This window comes from Phyllobates terribilis, unplaced genomic scaffold (assembly GCF_046119375.1).
Source record: "Phyllobates terribilis strain yellow unplaced genomic scaffold, ASM4611937v1 Scaffold_11__3_contigs__length_659146591, whole genome shotgun sequence".
Classification (NCBI taxonomy): domain Eukaryota; kingdom Metazoa; phylum Chordata; class Amphibia; order Anura; family Dendrobatidae; genus Phyllobates; species Phyllobates terribilis.
The window spans coordinates 656,515,558-656,535,521 of NW_027362771.1; the positions used below are offsets into that span (position 1 = coordinate 656,515,558).

A 19,964-nucleotide genomic window follows, 5' to 3' on the forward strand; every position below is an offset into this window, starting at 1 on the left:
AAATGGCCAAAATGTAATAAAAAATATTCGAAGTCCTGACAAGTCATTTCTGAACAGACTATAGCCCTGTAAATTACCTGCCCAGTCATGGCTCTCATGAAGCCATGTCTCAGATATCCCCACCATGTCATAATTATTTTCCAACAAAATTAATTCTAATTCCTCCATTTTGTTGGTGAGGCTTCTGGCATTAGTGTACATGCATTTTATATTTCTCTCTGTACCTCTATTCCTTCTTACTATATTGACTCTTCTAACCCCACCCCCAATTTCTTTATTTGTGCCCAGGTCACTATCTGCACTATCTTCCCCACCTATAAAATGAATGTGAGCAGCAAACTCCTTTCCATATTGTCTATGGATCTCAGTGTTGCCAGCTGCTCATTTAGATACAGTACCTGGGCTTCCAAACGCACAACGTGCACACATCTCGCACAGCAGTATGCACCCACGACCGGCTGTTCAAGGAATGCATACATGTGGCAAGATGTACACTGGATAGCATTGCCAATAATGGAGCTCATTTCCTAATGGGGATTGCACTAGACACAAATGTTAGGTAAAAAGAAATGTAAAGAATTAATAAAATACAGACAGCAATTCAGTCCAAATTCCTCCCTTCCAAACTTCCTGAATCCAAAGTCACTGAACAACAAGTCACACACTTACTTCCGTTTGCACTTACACTCCGGTCACACTCGGCTCGTTCACACTCGCTAAGGAAGAAGATTTTTTAAAGAGTTTTTTTTCCCTTTAGCAGCAATCCAACCTACAGCTCAGTGCACTACCAAAGACTTGTATTGAGCGCTTGTGAGCGAAGCTTCTGAATCTGGCTGTCATAAGCTGCGCTCACAAGATGGCGCCGCGGCACCGGAGCGGTGCTGAAAACCGGGGAAGACGCCGGAGGTTGAGTATATGACCGGGGGCAGGGAGCTTACACATAAAACACCACCCCATCATTTTTTTTTTTTTTTTTTTTCCAGCACTGGAGTGCTTAAATAATAAGTGTTATTAAAATGCTCTCTGCATGAAAATATCTGTCCATACTGTGCCCTAAATGAGCCTACTCTGGTATATAGCCTCTACAATGTCCGCCTTGATGAGCTATAACCACTAGAGATGATCGAACATGTTCGGAAAATGTTTGTTTTTTTTCAAATTCGGCATGAACGTTGCTCACTCGGATTCGTGATCGGACTCCCCAGAGCTTTTTCACTGAAAATCGGCCCAGTTCGGGAAAATTGATTGCGTTTCCACTAGTGTATTTTTCCAGGATGTCCCCCTGACGGCACCATGGAGGACGTCTTCCTTATCCTTTTAGAGAAACATGAGAGGTTAAAAGCCCTCCCGCCTCCCTTCCACCATCCAGTGTTTTTCCTGTCCCTGGAAGGATAGGAACAGGAGAGGAGCAAGGGGTCTGAGGACACAAAGAACTTACCGGATTACGGACCCAGGGGGATCGGGCGGCCCAGCTTCTCCTTCCTCCTGAGAAGATGTCCGCTACTGACACCCTCCCAAGAGGCGTTCCTTAGCTCTGGCCAGTGTGGCGCTGCTCCTGGCTTCTGAGACTCTTCCCTCCGGCGAGGGCTGTCTGCTCCAGTGTAGCCTCCTACACGTGGTGTTTCCAGATCCCAATACAGCCATTCTTCTGGTGACTACTTCCGGTGTGCGCGGGAGCCCACGCTTTTTAAAAATTTAAAGGTACCAGGGTGGAACGCATGAAGCAGAGAAGACCGCAGAACAGGTAGTATAAAAGACTTACCTGCTTTCTGTGTATCTGCAGAGCTGGAGACTGTTAAAGATGGAGGACTCTGGTAAAACGGAGACCCCAGCTGAGCTATCCGTGGTGCGTGACAGGTTTTCCACTAATCCACCAACGACAGCTAAAAAGGATAGTAAAAAGGATACGGGGAAGCCCAAGACATGTGCCATCTGTAACAGCAAGTTGCCTCAAGCATGTGGAAAATACTTATGTGAGAGCTGTACTTCCAAAGTAGTCAGGGAAGAACAGCCATCCATCATCGCAGACGTGAGGTCTATAATACAGGCCTCCATTTCTGGCCTAGTCTCATCCCAGGCATCCCAACCAGGACCTCAAGCAAAGAGGCCAAGGCAGGAAATGGAACTCAGTTCTGAGGAAGAGCCACAATCCTGTGGAGCCGAGGAAGACACAGCTGCGAATCCCCCGGAGGAAGGGAAGAACACTATGCAGGTGGAAGAGACTTAGAAATCTCATTCCATACAGGATGAGATGTTCGGGGGCTTCAGGTCACAGAGGAACAGGGTCTTCCCGGTGAACAACCATATCCGGGCTATGATCCTTGAAGAATGGGCAGACGCAGAGAAAAGACTAGTAGTCCCACGACACTTTAGACTCCATCTCCCATTCGAGCCTGAGGACATTAAAACCTGAGAGGAGGTTCCCAAGATTGACGTCCCGGTAGCAAAAATAGCTAAAAAGTCTTCAATCCCCTTTTGAAGACTCTTCCAGCCTAAAAGACCCGATGGACAGGAAGGCGGGTGGCCTGCTGAAGAGGACCTGGGAAGCTTCAGCAGCTATCATTTAAACTACTATCGCTGCCACTTTGGTTGCCAGGTCTATGTACATCTTGAGGAACGGTTAAGAGCTAAGACTCCTAGGGATAGTATTCTAAAGTCGCTTCCCTTACTCAGACTAGCAACTGGTTTCATGGCTGAAGCTTCAGCGGAATCTGTCAGATTTGCAGCCAGAAATAGTGCATTATCAAACGCAACTAGATGGGCTATCTGGTTAAAGACATGGTCGGGGGGCATAGTCAGTCGAAAAACAAGCTCTGTTCTATTCCTTTCTCAGGAGCTAGGGTTTGGGTCCATTCAAGATGATATCCTAGAAAAGGCATCAGATAAAAATAAAGGGTTTCCCGAGGAAAAATCTAATAAATATCAGCCTTTCGTAGAGCCTGTCCCTTCTACCAGCAAGAGTATAGAGGGAAAGGAAAGGCTGGTAGATGGAGTTACTCCAAAGCGGGTAGGGGTAGAGGTCCACCCTTTGGCTCTGGGTCAGGAAAACAATGACGCCATGCGTGTAGGGGGGCGACTGAAATGGTTCATCGCAGGCTGACGGGTCATGACACAAAATCGGTGTGTGTTGGGAACTCTGAGATCAGGGTACAGGATAGTTTTACCAGTATACCCCCGCCCGAAAGGTTCATCCTAACAGATTCCTAGTCTGTGGCAAAAATTTCCCCCATGTGGTCAGAGGTTCAGAGCCTTCTAAAAATGGGAGCAATAGTTGCGGTTCCCCGAAGCGAATGGTTTCGGGGGCACTACTCAAGACTGTTTATCCATAAAGAAAACATCTGGAGAAATGCGTCTAATTATAAACTTAAAACCATTGAACCAATGGGTAACATACAAGCGTTTCAAGGTGGAGTCGATCTGGTCAATCATCCCCCTAATAGACGGACGCAGTAATGTGCACATTAGATCTTAAAAAGGCATTTCACTATCATGTTCCCTTTCATCAACAGTATCAAAAATATCTCCACTTTGCCATCAAATCCAGAGATCATATTCGTCACTTCCTATTCTGTTGCCTACCCTTCGGTCTAGCCTCTGCTTCGGGGGTCTTTACCAAGCTAGTAGCAGAGATTGTAGCCTACCTGAAGGAAACAGGAGTCTTCGTGGTCCCTTATTTAGACGACTTTTTACTTCTGGCCGGATCTCGTTTCGAGCTGCAGTAGCACATAAAGTTTACCGTATCCACCCTTCAAAATCTAGGTTGGTTCATAAACCTTTAAAACAGCTTCTTTAGTTGCTATCACCACCGTTAAGAGGGTGGGGAAGCTACAGGCATCATTTATGGAAGATCCGGGGGTCTCTACACAGGTAGTCTCTACGAGAAACATCAAACAGGAAATTGTCCTGCTGTCATTTTGCCAATTCCCTAAAAATCAGAAAACGTTTTTTCCATTCCCTGAATGTGAGAGAATCGGTCATCAGTTATCTACAGGCCACTAGTGATTGGAGGATAGATCGTAACCTGTTCATCCCGTATTGGGGGTGAGAATAAAGGGAAGGGAGCATCTAAGAAAACTATCGCAAGGTGCATTAGATCCACGCTAGGTCTCGCCTACTCAGTAGAAGGGAGAGCGTTCTGATTTGGGTGGGTGAGAGGTGTCAGACCGGTATCTAGGAAGTAATGTTTCTCCTTGCGGAGAGCACCGCCAAACCAGGACTCACACTTTGCACTGACGAGGGGCAGTACCCTGAAACGTAGTGCCTGCAAATTGACTTTCTGGACTTGGCTTTTATCCTAAGTCATGTGACAAGGCTTGTTAAAGGGGTCAATATTGCCTTTTAGGATTGCTACGTCCAATAGGTGGCACTAGAGTTCTAGTTCTTTCTCGCTGAAGAGACAATTTGCATATTTCCCAGAGGAGCATTGCGGCTTGAAAAGTCTCCTCACCCGGTCGTGCTTAGCATGTCGCTCTCCGCAAGGAGAAACGTTACTTCTTACATACTGGTATGTATTCACTATAACATTGTAGGTAGCGCTCTGCTCATGGCATGCTACATATTTACAGTTGGGTCACTGTATATGATAAGTTACTTATTGTGCTGTGAATGGAATGATATGATGCATCCCGGACTTGCCGGTTACCCACACTGGGAGTAATGTTGGAATATCACGCATGCCGGGGAAGGGTCATTCTCTCCTATTTGTTGTTTACCGACGAGTGCGCATGTCTATGAGGCGGTGCGCATCGGAGCATCACTTCCGGCGCCTGGATATGAAGTATGCGGATCATTGACGTCAGCGGGGCATTCCCTGTGACCTGCAGCGTCAATATGGTCGCCGATGGTGATGCAACTTCCGGCTCACGCTTTAGGACACATGCGCCATAATGAAGTCTGGAAAGGGATTCACCTGTGCTGGGGATTATATAAAGATATAGGTGGACACACTTTAGACTATGGCCCTTGAGGAAGCCAACGTGAAACGTGCGTTGGGGCTGTTAGTGTGGTACCACACCGGGTAATTATGGGTAACAGTTGCGCTTGGATGAGTGTGGAATGATCGCTGCCATTTTAGTACCACTTGGTATTGAGTAGTTTTGAATTTAACACTGTTTGGGCATCTATTGGCGTAGATGTTCCTACCTCATTCTATCATACCAGCAGCTAGGAAAACCACTATATGCCTATGCACTTTTATGTCTTTATGAATTGTGATGTATATTCTCCCAGCCCTAGATTTTTGAGTGGTATACATGTTCTAATATCCGTGTCTTTGTTCTGATTTTGTACTATTACACTATTACTATGCCATATATGTGTATGCCTTTCTGTATATCTAATAGTCTATTTAGATTTTTTATGGACCTTGACTCCATGGTCTTAGTATTCATCACAACTCCCTACATGGTATGGACAAGCCCCAATATAGAGTCCAAAATAGCCCCAATACAGTATGGTTACCACAGACCCCAGTATATCCCTTATTATTTAACAGCCTTCAGCTCTATCTCAAGCCATGGCGACTTGATGGATGAACGCTCTGTAGGAAGATCAATCTTGAGCAAGTCTAGATAGGTCACCAGGGTGTTCTCCGCCATTATCTTGCATGTATCAAGCCATGGGGTTGCTGTTCTTCCTCTTCGCCGTATGTCCCCTACAGCCCCTTATACTGTATGGTCACAACAGCTCCTTTTTTGATGTCTCCACAGCCCCCAGTATAATGTCCCCAACAGCCCCTCATGTGATGGCCTTCCCCTCACAACAGCCCCCTCTTGTGATGGGGCCTTCCCCTCCCAACAGCCCCCTCATGTGATGGCCTTCCCCTCACAACAGCCCCCTCATGTGATGGCCTTCCCCTCCCAACAGCCCCCTCATGTGATGGCCTTCCCCTCCCAACAGCCCCCTCATGTGATGGCCTTCCCCTCCCAACAGCCCCCTCATGTGATGGCCTTCCCCTCACAACAGCCCCCTCTTGTGATGGGGCCTTCCCCTCACAACAGCCCCCTCTTGTGATGGGGCCTTCCCCTCCCAACAGCCCCCTCATGTGATGGCCTTCCCCTCCCAACAGCCCCCTCATGTGATGGCCTTCCCCTCCCAACAGCCCCCTCATGTGATGGCCTTCCCCTCCCAACAGCCCCCTCATGTGATGGCCTTCCCCTCCCAACAGCCCCCTCATGTGATGGCCTTCCCCTCCCAACAGCCCCCTCATGTGATGGCCTTCCCCTCCCAACAGCCCCCTCATGTGATGGCCTTCCCCTCCCAACAGCCCCCACATGTGATGGCCTTCCCCTCCCAACAGCCCCCACATGTGATGCCTTCCCCTCCCAACATCCCCCTCATGTGATGGCCTTCCCCTCCCAACATCCCCCTCTTGTGATGGCCTTCCCCTCCCAACATCCCCCTCTTGTGATGGGGGCTTACAGTACTCATATATTCCATACTCTGTCTCCCATCTGGTGCAGCAGTGGGCGCTGGACAGCACGATGACAACACTGCATTGCGCCGTTCCCTGTCCCCTGCATGCGCCACCTCTAACAGGGCGCAGGTAGGATCTAGCCCAAGTTCTGATGGTGCAGGGAGCTGATCATAGCTCCTCTTCTCCTGTGTCGGGTGGCGTGCGGCTCACATCAATTGTATTCACTTCTGATAGATGCAAATACTATTGAGTGCGGGGAAAGGTGACGGGCAGGGGCAGTCAGACAGCTCACTGAGGCCGCACCACTGTATGCCTATGCCCCAGCCGTCAGTGTGCTGAATGCCAGGGGCCGGAGGAAGGTGCCATGCGGCTGCAGGAATTCAGCAATGTCATTCTTTTCCCACAGTGTGTCCCCCTCAGGAAGGCAAGAGTAGCGCCCAAGGTGGATGTGTACCCTGCCTACACCCTTGTCCTGGCTCTGCCTGCACTTCATGTATACTCCAACATGTCTCTGTGACCTCGGGTCCTTGACCTCTGCCTCTCACCTGCAGTCTCTGTGACCTGGGGTCCCTGACCTCTGCTCCTTGCTTGAAGTTTCAGTGACCTTGGGTCCCTGATCTCTGCCTCTCTCCTGCCGTATGTGTGACCTCAGGTCCCCGACCTCTGCTTCTCTCCTGCGGTATCTGACCTCTGTGGTAGATCGACTCACACAGCTGCACACGGGGGTAAACACAGGAACGCTGTTGCTTTAAATTTTTTATGTGGTTTATTAATGTAGGCATCAACCACTGTAAAGTCCATCAAAATAAAAAGGCCTTTCTTGGCAAAAAGGGTAAACGAAAGAAAACGGCACAGTCCAGAGGCCTGTGGTAACCCGTCCGCGCAGAGTTAACAAAACACCCACGGTTCACATTAGCACAACAAGAAGCTCTTTCCTCTGGAGCTAGCCTCTTCAGATACACTAAACTCCTAATGCCTCAGTAGGCCTTGTATTTAAACCCCAGACCACACCCTGAGGTGGAGATATGGTGAATAACCTCCCACCCTTCACAATGGTCATTCACAAAAAACACACCCTTTTAAAAAGGTTTAACCCCTCTCAGCAAATAACATGCTGGAGCAAACTTCATGGTTTCAATTCGCAGAAGCTAATAGCCTCCATGAAACATGTGTTCCCTCCATCACTTTACCAGTGACTTTGTCACATATCCCCCTCCCCCATGTGTCCAAGGGCAGGGGTTTTGGCACCTTCACTGGCTAAGCATTGAAGTCTGGACAGGGCATCTGCATTACTATGTAGTTTCCCAGGCCTGTGCTCCACATGAAAATTAAAGCCAACCATTTGGCCATCGTTGTCTTCATCCCTTTATGCAGGTCAGTCAGGGGTGCGGCTATCATGGCGAAATTTGGGATAAATTGCCGATAGTACCCCACAATTCCCAGAAATGCCTGAACCTGTTTCTTGGAGGCTGGTTGTGAACAATTTTGGATTGCCTCTACCTTATTCACCTGCGTCTTGTTTTCGCCTCTTCCGACGATGTAGCCCAAGTATTTCGCCTCTTCTTTTCCCATGGCACACTTCTTTGGGTTTATTGTAAACCCAGACTTCCTCCGTGCATTCAGTACCACCTGGACCTTCAGCAGGTGCTTTCCCAATCTGGGCTGAAGATCACAATGTCATCCCGGTAAGCTGCGGTACACTTTTTGTGAGAGGCTAGGATCCAGTCCATGGCCCTCTGGAAGGCAGCTGGGGCTCCCTGCAGACCGAACGGTATCCTGGTGTACTGAAAGCACCCATCAAGAGTAGAGCAAGCTCTCTTCTCCTTGGCACTTGGGAACAGGAGAATTTGTCAGTACCCTTTCATTAGGTCCAGGGTGGTGATATATCTGGCTGACCCTAGCCTCTCAATGAGCTCAACGACGCGAGGCATCGGATAGGTGTCGCACTTTGACACCTCATTCAGCTTTCTGTAGTCATTACAGAACCGCCATTCTCCATCCGGCTTCGACACCAGGGCAATGGAGCTGGACTAGCCGATCTTTGACTCCTCAATGACGCCCAGACTCAACATTCTCCTCACCTCTTTGGAGATCACTTCGCAGCGGGCTTCAGGAATCTGATACGGCCTTTGATTCACCCTCACATGCGGCTACATCAAGATTTCATGCTCAACCACCTGCGTACAACCTGGCAGCTCTGAAAACAGGTCCCAGTTCCACTGAAGCAGCTCTCGGCACTGTTGCTTCTGGGCCGGTGATGGCGTCATTGCCATGGTGACATCCTCGACTCGGGCTTCAGGATGGACCCCCAGGCAAGTAGCTTCCAGCGGTTCCCTGTCTTACCAAGGTTTGAGCAGGTTAATATGGTACACCTGATATGGCTTTCTTCTCCCTGGCTGGTGGACTTTGTAGTTGACGTGACTCAACCTTTCAACCACCTTGTATGGCCCTTGCCACTTGGCCAGGAATTTGCTCTCCCCCGGGGGATCAACACCAACACCCGGTCTCCAGGACTGAGCTGTCTCAGTCTCGCCGACCAATTCAAGACCCTAGCTTGGGCCTCTTGTGCTTGTAGGAGGCTTTCCCTTACAATTGGCATCACCCTCGCAATCCGGTCTTGCATCTGGGCCACATGTTCAATGACGCTCCGTTGGGGTGTTATCTTGGCTTCCCAGGTCTCTATCGCAATGTCCAATAGTCCCCGAAGGTGCCGTCTATAAAGCAACTCGAAGGGTGAGAACCACGTAGAGGCCTGGGGAACTTCCCTAACGGAGAACAGTAGGTAGGGTAGTAGGCAGTCCCAGTCTCAGCCATCCTTCTCCACGACCTTCTTAAGCATAGACTTCAGGGTCTTCTTGAACCTCTCTACCCAACTCCGGACGTCTGTCTACCATCCGCAGACGGACGGCCTAGTAATCTGCAGAGCCTTACACAACTCCCTCATCACTTTCAACATGAAAGGAGTTCCTTGGTCCGTCATGATCTCCTTTGGCAAGCCCATTCGGGGAAGATATAGACTAGTTCTCCCGCTATAGTCCGGGCAGAGGAGTTTCTCAGTGCTACCGCCTCCAGGTACCGTGTGGCATAGTCCAGTACCACCAGGATGTATTGGTGACCCCCTGGCGCCCTACAAGGTCCATAGCAATTCGGTCAAACGGGACCTTTATAATGGGTAATGGGACCAGGGGACTACCGAAGTGGGATATGGGAGCAGTTAACTGACACGTAGGACAGGACCAACAATGGTTGACCACCTCCCGATGACACCCAGGCCAGTAAAATCTTTGAAGGACCCGCTCTTGGGTTTTGTCTACGCCCAGATACCCACCCAAGACATGAGAATGGGCTAGGTCTAGTACCTATAGGGTCCTGGTACCTACAGCTGCTCTAACACTTCCCCTTTCTGTTTAGTGACCTGATATAGCAAATCCTCATTAACTGAAAAATAAAGAAACCTGCTGTCAGCGCCTGGCTCTTGGGCAACACCATTTATCAGTCACATTGTCCCATGCCCCTTTTAATGTAAGGTCCTCCATTTGAGCAGTCCCAAAAGTCCTGCCCTATTATTACCGGGTATAGCAGGCCCTCAACTACCCTGACCTCATGGGACTCAGCCTCACAGTTACTTTTTATTGTCACACGGGTGGCTGGGTAGTCCTTGGCGTCCCCGTGGATACATCAGACGCCCACTTACTTCCCTGGGATCAACTGGTGTAAGAGTGTGGCCTTTGTCCAGGAGTCCCGACACTAAGGCTATGTGCCCAAGATGCAGAAATGAAGCAGAAAATTTCTGCAGCATTTCTGCATCTCCCTGGCAGAAAAAACGCATTCAGATTGTGGATGCAGATTGTGCATGCGTTTTTCCTGCAGAATACATGCGTTTCCGCATGCAGATTGACAAGCGCTTTCCAGGCGATAGCATCACTTGGAAAGTGCTTGACAACTAGGTCACACTGTATAAATGCAAACAGCATGGATTTATACAGTGTGAACCGTAAAAATGAAAACAAATAAAGCTATACTCACCCCCGAGGCCCCGGCGTGGCTGCAGCGCTCGTTCCTGGCTGCCGGCATATCGCGAGACAGAGCGGTGAAGGGCCTGCGGTCACATGACTGTGACGTCACCGCAGGTCCTCAAGCGATGCCGGCATTCAGAGAGAAGCCGCCGGACAGGTGAATATAAACTTTATTTGTTATTTTATTCTTTTTTTACAGGTACAATGGTACCCAGGTCTGGATGAGAGTCTCCTCTCCTCTACACCCGGGTACCATCCGCATATAGAGACGCATAGAAGTCGCTTGTAAAAATGTACAGTCGCGGTTTCTATGCGTCTCAATGCAAGTCAATGGCGGGAGTTCCGCTGCACTTCCGCAAAATTAAATGACATGCTGCGGATTTTTGTACGCAGCATAAACGCTGTGGAAAAATCCGCAGCATGTGCATAGAACATGCGGAATCCCCTTGGGGACCATGGGGTGCGGATTACCTAGCGTTTCACAAGCGTTTATGCTGCGGAAATTCCACAGCATAAACGCTTGAAAAACGCTACGTGGGCACCCAGCCTAACACTCCATTTATTGTCACGGGACATGACTGCGGCCCCTCACAGGGCTGATGGTCCACATTGCAGGCGGGGTAGGCGTAGTATGAACAATGTCTTCCTACATAGGAAAATGGGCAGCTATGTGTCCAGGACCGTGACCTCTCCAGCAGATCAAATCTTTCCCAGCGGCTTTTGGCAGTCCCTCAGCGACCCCTTAGGACCTCGGACTTCCCCCGGTCGTCTTGCCTTTTCCAGACATACGAGTCAGCACCTGGAGTTGGGGAATGGGCTACTGGCCTCACACGAACCACCTCTGTGAGCAACTCCATCTGCTGCTGCTGCTGTCTGAGCTGGTCTTGTTCGTGTTGCTGCTGTTGGTGGGTCTGTTGCAATAGCCGCTTGCTTGTCTCCTGCTGGGCTAGCACAAGATACTTGACCGGGTCCTCCATACTGTCTGTCTTCGTTTCCTGGCTTATGGCTGCCTTTACCAAAAACATGCGGTTTGTCCTCAGCCGTTACACATTCCTCCTGGGGATCTTGCCCGCACTTCTACCGCCACCTGCGGTAGATTGACTCACTCAGCTGTATACGGAGGTAAACACAGGAACGCTGTTACTTTAAATTTTCTCAGTGTTTTACAGTGGTTTATGCCTGCATTAATAAAGTCCATCAAAATAAACATGCGTTTCTTGGCAAAAAGGGTAAACAAAAGAAAACCGCATAGTCCAGAGGCCTGTGGGAACCCGTCCGCACAGGGTTAACAAAACACACACGGTTCAGGTTAGCACAACAAGCAGCTCTTTCCTTTGGAGTTAGCCTCTCCAGATACACTGAACTCCTAATGCCTCAGCAGTCCGTGTATTTAAACCCTAGACCACACCATGAGGTGGAGATATGGCGAATGACCTCCCACCCTTCACAATGATCATTCACAAAAACCACTCCCTTTTAAAATGGAGGTTTAAATCCTCTCCGAAAATAACATGCTGGAGCAAACTTCATGGTTTCAATTCACGGAAGCTAATAGCCTCCGTGAAACATATACGGTATTCCCTCTATTACTTTACCAGTGACTATCACACCTCGGGTCCCTGACCTCTGCCTCTCTCCTGCGGCATCTGTGACTTCGGGTCCTTGACCTCTGCCTCTCTCCTGCGGCATCTGTGACTTTGGGTCCCTGACCTCTGCCTCTCTCCTGCGGTATCTGAGACCTCGGGTCCCTGACCTTTGCCTCTCTTCTGTGATATCTGAGACCTCGGGTCCCTGACCTTTGCCTCTCTTCTGTACTATCTGAGACCTCGGGTTCCTGATCTTTGCCTCTCTCCTGTGGTACGTGTGACCTCAGCCTTCTGACCTCTGCCTCCTCCTCTGCAGTATGTGGCCTCAGCCTCCTGACCTCTGCCCCTCCCCTTGGGTTTCTGTGGCCTTGGCCCCTGACCTCTCTTCCCTGCAGTATGTGGCCTCGGCCTCCTGACCTCTGCCTCCTCTGCAGTCTGTGACCTCTGCCTCCTGACCTCTGCCCCTCCCCTTGGGTTTCTGTTGCCTCGGCCTCCTGACCTCTGCCCCTCTCCTCCAGTTTCAGTGGCCTTTGCGGCATATCCTCAATATTACCTGGTGAAGCAGTCTTTCACGTGGCTGGAAGCTGTCTCTTACTGTAAGTCTCAGTACACAGACCTGGTCAGCACCCTCACAGATATGGAGCTTCTGCCAGTTTTTGCAGTAGCTGGATGGAATGATGCCTGGATCGGGCTCTACCTCTGTTCTCCGGGTGTGTGGCGCTGGAGTAACGGGGTAACTGGAACTTACACCAAGTGGAATTCAGGAGAACCGAACCGAACTGTAAACTCCTGTGTGAGGTTAAGCGCAGGCAAGTGGAGCGATGCCGACTGTGGAGCGCGGTACTACTTCGTGTGCTACAAGTGTGAGTATAAAAGAAGAGCCGTGGACAAATAAAGGATCAAAAGGGAAATTCTACAGACACTGCTCTGATATGCATGGGGTGCTGAGCAATCTGTAAAGGTGGGGCTTGGGCTCGGCACACTGTATGCAGTCAAGGATTTGGTTCAGGATATCCTTCATAGGGGCAGGGATTGGGCTCGGCACACTATGCAGTCAAGGATTTGGTTCAGGATATCCTTTATGGGGGCAGGGATTGGGCTCGGCATACTGTATGCAGTCAAGGATTTGGTTCAGGATATCCTTTATGGAGCAGGGATTGGGCTCGGCATACTGTATGCAGTCAAGGATTTGGTTCAGGATATCCTTTATGGGGGCAGGGATTGGGCTCGGCACTCTGTATGCAGTCAAGGATTTAGTTCAGGATATCCTTTATGGGGGCAGGGATTGGGCTCGGCACTCTGTATGCAGTCAAGGATTTAGTTCAGGATATCCTTTATGGGGCAGGGATTGGGCTCGGCACACTATGCAGTCAAGGATTTGGTTCAGGATATCCTTTATGGGGGCAGGGATTGGGCTCGGCACACTGTATGCAGTCAAGGATTTGGTTCAGGATATCCTTCATAGGGGCAGGGAGTGGGCTCGGCACACTGTATGCAGTCAAGGATTTGGTTCAGGATATCCTTCATAGGGGCAGGGAGTGGGCTCGGCACACTGTATGCAGTCAAGGATTTGGTTCAGGATATCCTTCATAGGGGCAGGGAGTGGGCTCGGCACACTGTATGCAGTCAAGGATTTGGTTCAGGATATCCTTTATGGAGCAGGGATTGGGCTCGGCACACTGTATACAGTCATGGATTTGGTTCAGGATATCCTTCATAGGGGCAGGGATTGGGCTCGGCACACTGTATGCAGTCAAGGATTTGGTTCAGGATATCCTTTATGGAGCAGGGATTGGGCTCGGCACACTGTATACAGTCATGGATTTGGTTCAGGATATCCTTTATGGAGCAGGGATTGGGCTCGGCACACTGTATGCAGTCATGGATTTGGTTCAGGATATCCTTCATAGGGGCAGGGATTGGGCTCGGCACACTGTATGCAGTCAAGGATTTGGTTCAGGATATCCTTTATGGGGGTATGGATTGGGCTCGGCACACTGTATACAGTCATGGATTTGGTTCAGGATATCCTTTATGGAGCAGGGATTGGGCTCGGCACACTGTATGCAGTCATGGATTTGGTTCAGGATATCCTTCATAGGGGCACTGATTGGGCTCGGCATACTGTATGCAGTCATGGATTTGGTTCAGGATATCCTTTATGGGGGCAGGGATTGGGCTTGGCACACTGTATGCAGTCATGGATTTGGTTCAGGATATCCTTTAAGGGGGCAGGGGCAGGGATAAAACTTTCATGGTTTTAACTCTGCATACGCTTTAGGAATTGGCCTTGGCACAGCCTTTCCAGTGACAGGGATTGAGCTTCACGCACTTTACGTAGTCAGTGTTTTGGCTCAGGATATCTTTTATCATGGTACGGATTGGGCTTTGTGCACCCTTTTCCGTGTCAGGGATTTTCCAAAGTGTACACTAAGTAATCAGAGATTGAACTCCACATGCAGTGTACAGTGCTAGGGCTAGGTTCAGCTATCCCCTTAATGCGGGCAGGGATTGGACTCTGCACACTCCATGCAGTCAAGGATTTGCTTCAGGATATCCTTCATGGAGGCAGCGTTTTAGTTCGGCGCACCTTTACAGGGCAGGAATTGGGCTCTGCGCTCCTTTTATGGGGCATAGATTGGGCTTGACTTTCCCCTTTACCGGGACAGGAGTTGGCCTCAGTGCACCCTAAGCAGTCAGTTATACCCTTTATGGGGCAAGTATTGTATTCTGCTTTCCCCCTTACACGGGCAGGTTATGGGTTTGGCGCACCTTTTCATGGGCCAGGGATTGAGCTCTGCTAACCTTTTATAGGGCTGGGATGGGATTCAGCTTACCTTTTATTGGGGCAAGTATTTGGGTTCAGTTTCCCCTATTACATATAGTAATGATACAGATTTGTTATTGACTTTTTCTCACTGAATTTCACATAATTTGACCTTACAGTGGCCAATACCACGGTTCCTCCGCTCGCCTCAGACTGTCAGTGGCCGCTGAGCCCCACCACTTTACAATACGTGACTACGTCGTCTCCAGAACTTATTACTTACTGGAATATCACCGACTCCCAGGGTGTTTTACAGCAAAGCATGGGTCCTGGTCCTGGTACTAGTCCTGGTCTTGGTCCTGGTACTAGTCCTGGTATTAACTCTTCCTCAACGGTTCAGCCATTCACTTCTGGTCCAACTACAGCTGCAGCACTTGGCTTGACCACATCAGGAGGTAGTGGATATTTCCATGTTGTAAGATATCCAGACAAGTCCTGTAAGATCTATTAGTAAGAAGGCATCTTCTTTTTTTACAGGTACCATTGGGTCTACTACATTACTGGGGTCCACAGGACCGAGCGGTGTAACGGTGGTTGGTGAGTTGGATGAAAGTTTCTTCTCTATATTTTTTGTTGCCCTTACTCCTCCCAACAGTAGATTGCTGCTAATCAGTGATGCTCCAGTCCCTCCACATCTTCTCTCCTTCTTATGTGATGTCTGAGTCACTCCACCATGTTTTCTGCAATGAACCCCCATTCACTGTGGTCATCCATGTAATTTCCTAACTGCAATAGTCATAGAATAATAGAATCCTAAAAAGGTGGAGTTGGAAGGGACCTCCAGGGTCCTCGTGTCCAACCCTGGCTCAATGCAGGATTCAGTAAACCATGTCAGACAATGTTTGTTCAGCCTCTGTTCAAAGGAAGAGACCCCGACACACAGCATAAAAGGGACCACCAAGAATATTTAGCAAACACAAAAGGGGAATGAACTCCAACAGTTCCTACCACCCACAGGAGAAGAGCAGACCATCAACAGTACTTACTAATGATGGGGACTCCCAACAAGTACTTGAAGTGAAGAGGGTTCACTACTCAGCTGTACATGCCACACACTGGTGGAGACGCCCCAGCTGTACATACTGCACACTGGGGGAGACCCTCCAACTGTACATGCCGCACACTGGGGGAGACCCCCAATGGTACATGCCGCACACTGGAGGAGACCCCCAACCGTACATGCCGCACACTGGGGGAGACCCCCAACCGTACATGCCGCACACTGGAGGAGACCCCCAACCGTACATGCCGCACACTGGGTGGGACCCCCCAACGGTACGTGCCGCACACTGGGTGGGACCCCCCAACGGTACGTGCCGCACACTGGGTAGGACCCCCCAACGGTACGTGCCGCACACTGGGGGAGACCCCCCAACGGTACGTGCCGCACACTGGGGGAGACCCCCCAACGGTACGTGCCGCACACTGGGGGAGACCCCCCAACGGTACGTGCCGCACACTGGGGGAGACCCCCAACGGTACATGGCGCACACTGGGGGAGACCCCCCAACGGTACATGGCGCACACTGGGGGAGACCCCCCAACGGTACATGGCGCACACTGGGGGAGACCCCCCAACGGTACATGGCGCACACTGGGGGAGACCCCCCAACGGTACATGGCGCACACTGGGGGAGACCCCCCAACGGTACATGGCGCACACTGGGGGAGACCCCCCAACGGTACATGGCGCACACTGGGGGAGACCCCCCAACGGTACATGGCGCACACTGGGGGAGACCCCCCAACGGTACATGGCGCACACTGGGGGAGACCCCCCAACGGTACATGGCGCACACTGGGGGAGACCCCCCAACGGTACATGGCGCACACTGGGGGAGACCCCCCAACGGTACATGGCGCACACTGGGGGAGACCCCCCAACGGTACATGGCGCACACTGGGGGAGACCCCCCAACGGTACATGGCGCACACTGGGGGAGACCCCCCAACGGTACATGGCGCACACTGGGGGAGACCCCCCAACGGTACATGGCGCACACTGGGGGAGACCCCCCAACGGTACATGGCGCACACTGGGGGAGACCCCCCAACGGTACATGGCGCACACTGGGGGAGACCCCCCAACGGTACATGGCGCACACTGGGGGAGACCCCCCAACGGTACATGGCGCACACTGGGGGAGACCCCCCAACGGTACATGGCGCACACTGGGGGAGACCCCCCAACGGTACATGGCGCACACTGGGGGAGACCCCCCAACGGTACATGGCGCACACTGGGGGAGACCCCCCAACGGTACATGGCGCACACTGGGGGAGACCCCCCAACGGTACATGGCGCACACTGGGGGAGACCCCCCAACGGTACATGGCGCACACTGGGGGAGACCCCCCAACGGTACATGGCGCACACTGGGGGAGACCCCCCAACGGTACATGGCGCACCCTGGGGGAGACCCCCCAACGGTACATGGCGCACACTGGGGGAGACCCCCCAACGGTACATGGCGCACACTGGGGGAGACCCCCCAACGGTACATGGCGCACACTGGGGGAGACCCCCCAACGGTACATGGCGCACCCTGGGGGAGACCCCCCAACGGTACATGGCGCACCCTGGGGGAGACCCCCCAACGGTACATGGCGCACCCTGGGGGAGACTCCCCAACGGTACATGGCGCACCCTGGGGGAGACCCCCCAACGGTACATGGCGCACCCTGGGGGAGACCCCCCAACGGTACATGGCGCACCCTGGGGGAGACCCCCCAACGGTACATGGCGCACCCTGGGGGAGACCCCCCAACGGTACATGGCGCACCCTGGGGGAGACCCCCCAACGGTACATGGCGCACCCTGGGGGAGACCCCCCAACGGTACATGGCGCACCCTGGGGGAGACCCCCCAACGGTACATGGCGCACCCTGGGGGAGACCCCCCAACGGTACATGGCGCACCCTGGGGGAGACCCCCCAACGGTACATGGCGCACCCTGGGGGAGACCCCCCAACGGTACATGGCGCACCCTGGGGGAGACCCCCCAACGGTACATGGCGCACCCTGGGGGAGACCCCCCAACGGTACATGGCGCACCCTGGGGGAGACCCCCCAACGGTACATGGCGCACCCTGGGGGAGACCCCCCAACGGTACATGGCGCACACTGGGGGAGACCCCCCAACGGTACATGGCGCACACTGGGGGAGACCCCCCAACGGTACATGGCGCACCCTGGGGGAGACCCCCCAACGGTACATGGCGCACCCTGGGGGAGACCCCCCAACGGTACATGGCGCACACTGGGGGAGACCCCCCAACGGTACATGGCGCACACTGGGGGAGACCCCCCAACGGTACATGGCGCACACTGGGGGAGACCCCCCAACGGTACATGGCGCACACTGGGGGAGACCCCCCAACGGTACATGGCGCACACTGGGGGAGAGCCCCCAACGGTACATGGCGCACACTGGGGGAGAGCCCCCAACGGTACATGGCGCACACTGGGGGAGAGCCCCCAACGGTACATGGCGCACACTGGGGGAGAGCCCCCAACGGTACATGGCGCACACTGGGGGAGAGCCCCCAACGGTACATGGCGCACACTGGGGGAGAGCCCCCAACGGTACATGGCGCACACTGGGGGAGAGCCCCCAACGGTACATGGCGCACACTGGGGGAGAGCCCCCAACGGTACATGGCGCACACTGGGGGAGAGCCCCCAACGGTACATGGCGCACACTGGGGGAGAGCCCCCAACGGTACATGGCGCACACTGGGGGAGAGCCCCCAACGGTACATGGCGCACACTGGGGGAGAGCCCCCAACGGTACATGGCGCACACTGGGGGAGAGCCCCCAACGGTACATGGCGCACACTGGGGGAGAGCCCCCAACGGTACATGGCGCACACTGGGGGAGAGCCCCCAACGGTACATGGCGCACACTGGGGGAGAGCCCCCAACGGTACATGGCGCACACTGGGGGAGAGCCCCCAACGGTACATGGCGCACACTGGGGGAGACCCCCCAACGGTACATGGCGCACACTGGGGGAGACCCCCCAACGGTACATGGCGCACACTGGGGGAGACCCCCCAACGGTACATGGCGCACACTGGGGGAGACACCCCAACGGTACATGGCGCACACTGGGGGAGACACCCCAACGGTACATGGCGCACACTGGGGGAGACACCCCAACGGTACATGGCGCACACTGGGGGAGACACCCCAACGGTACATGGCGCACACTGGGGGAGACACCCCAACGGTACATGGCGCACACTGGGGGAGACACCCCAACGGTACATGGCGCACACTGGGGGAGACACCCCAACGGTACATGGCGCACACTGGGGGAGACACCCCAACGGTACATGGCGCACACTGGGGGAGACACCCCAACGGTACATGGCGCACACTGGGGGAGACACCCCAACGGTACATGGCGCACACTGGGGGAGACACCCCAACGGTACATGGCGCACACTGGGGGAGACACCCCAACGGTACATGGCGCACACTGGGGGAGACCCCCCAACTGGACACACACCACTACTACTCTTATCTACAGCATCCATGTGCTTCATCCAGTAATATAATTTCAGTACTACCCTCATCTTCCACATGGCATGGTGGGTTTAATACAGTATGACTGAGGGGACTATCTCAGGCCAGTAATAGTTAAGGCCCATCTTGTGGCTTCTCTCTTCAGGCATCCTCCACTTGGTGCAGACACCCATGACTTGGGCAAAATCTCGGACCTACTGCCGCACCTACTACACGGACCTGGCCTCCATAGTCTCCACTGAAGAGCAGACTAATATCGCTACCCTCCTCTCTAACTACATTCCCAGCAAAGGATTTTGGTTTGGGTTGAAAAGGAATCGTTTTTGGGGGCATTGGCTCTGGAGCGGTGGCCAGGCATGGGGGCAATATGCCTACTGGGGAGAATCAGAACCCAGTGACCCAATATCCAAACAGTGCGGACTCATCTCTGGAGACCCCAGTAAAAACTTCACCTGGAGCTCTGAGTGCTGTGGGGAGATCCTACCCTTCATGTGCTATGGAGGTGAGTGTATGCACATAGGAAAAGTGTGCGTCCCCATGGAAGCCTAATGTATGTGTATGTGCACACCTCATATCTGATCACACAGTG

General features: G+C 52.6%; 1 protein-coding gene across 3 annotated transcripts in view; it reads left to right on the plus strand.

Moving 5' to 3' along the window:
- The window catches only part of LOC141167206 (lymphocyte antigen 75-like), a 68,378-nt gene that overhangs the window by 44,310 nt on the left and 4,104 nt on the right, over window positions 1-19,964 (plus strand). For all 3 annotated transcript variants that reach the window (XM_073654652.1, XM_073654649.1, XM_073654651.1), the window contains 4 exons: window positions 12,536-12,880; window positions 14,964-15,239; window positions 15,322-15,381; window positions 19,521-19,877. In XM_073654652.1, the coding sequence (XP_073510753.1) occupies window positions 12,536-12,880; window positions 14,964-15,239; window positions 15,322-15,381; window positions 19,521-19,877 (1,038 nt within the window). The remainder of the gene's footprint in view (window positions 1-12,535; window positions 12,881-14,963; window positions 15,240-15,321; window positions 15,382-19,520; window positions 19,878-19,964) is intronic.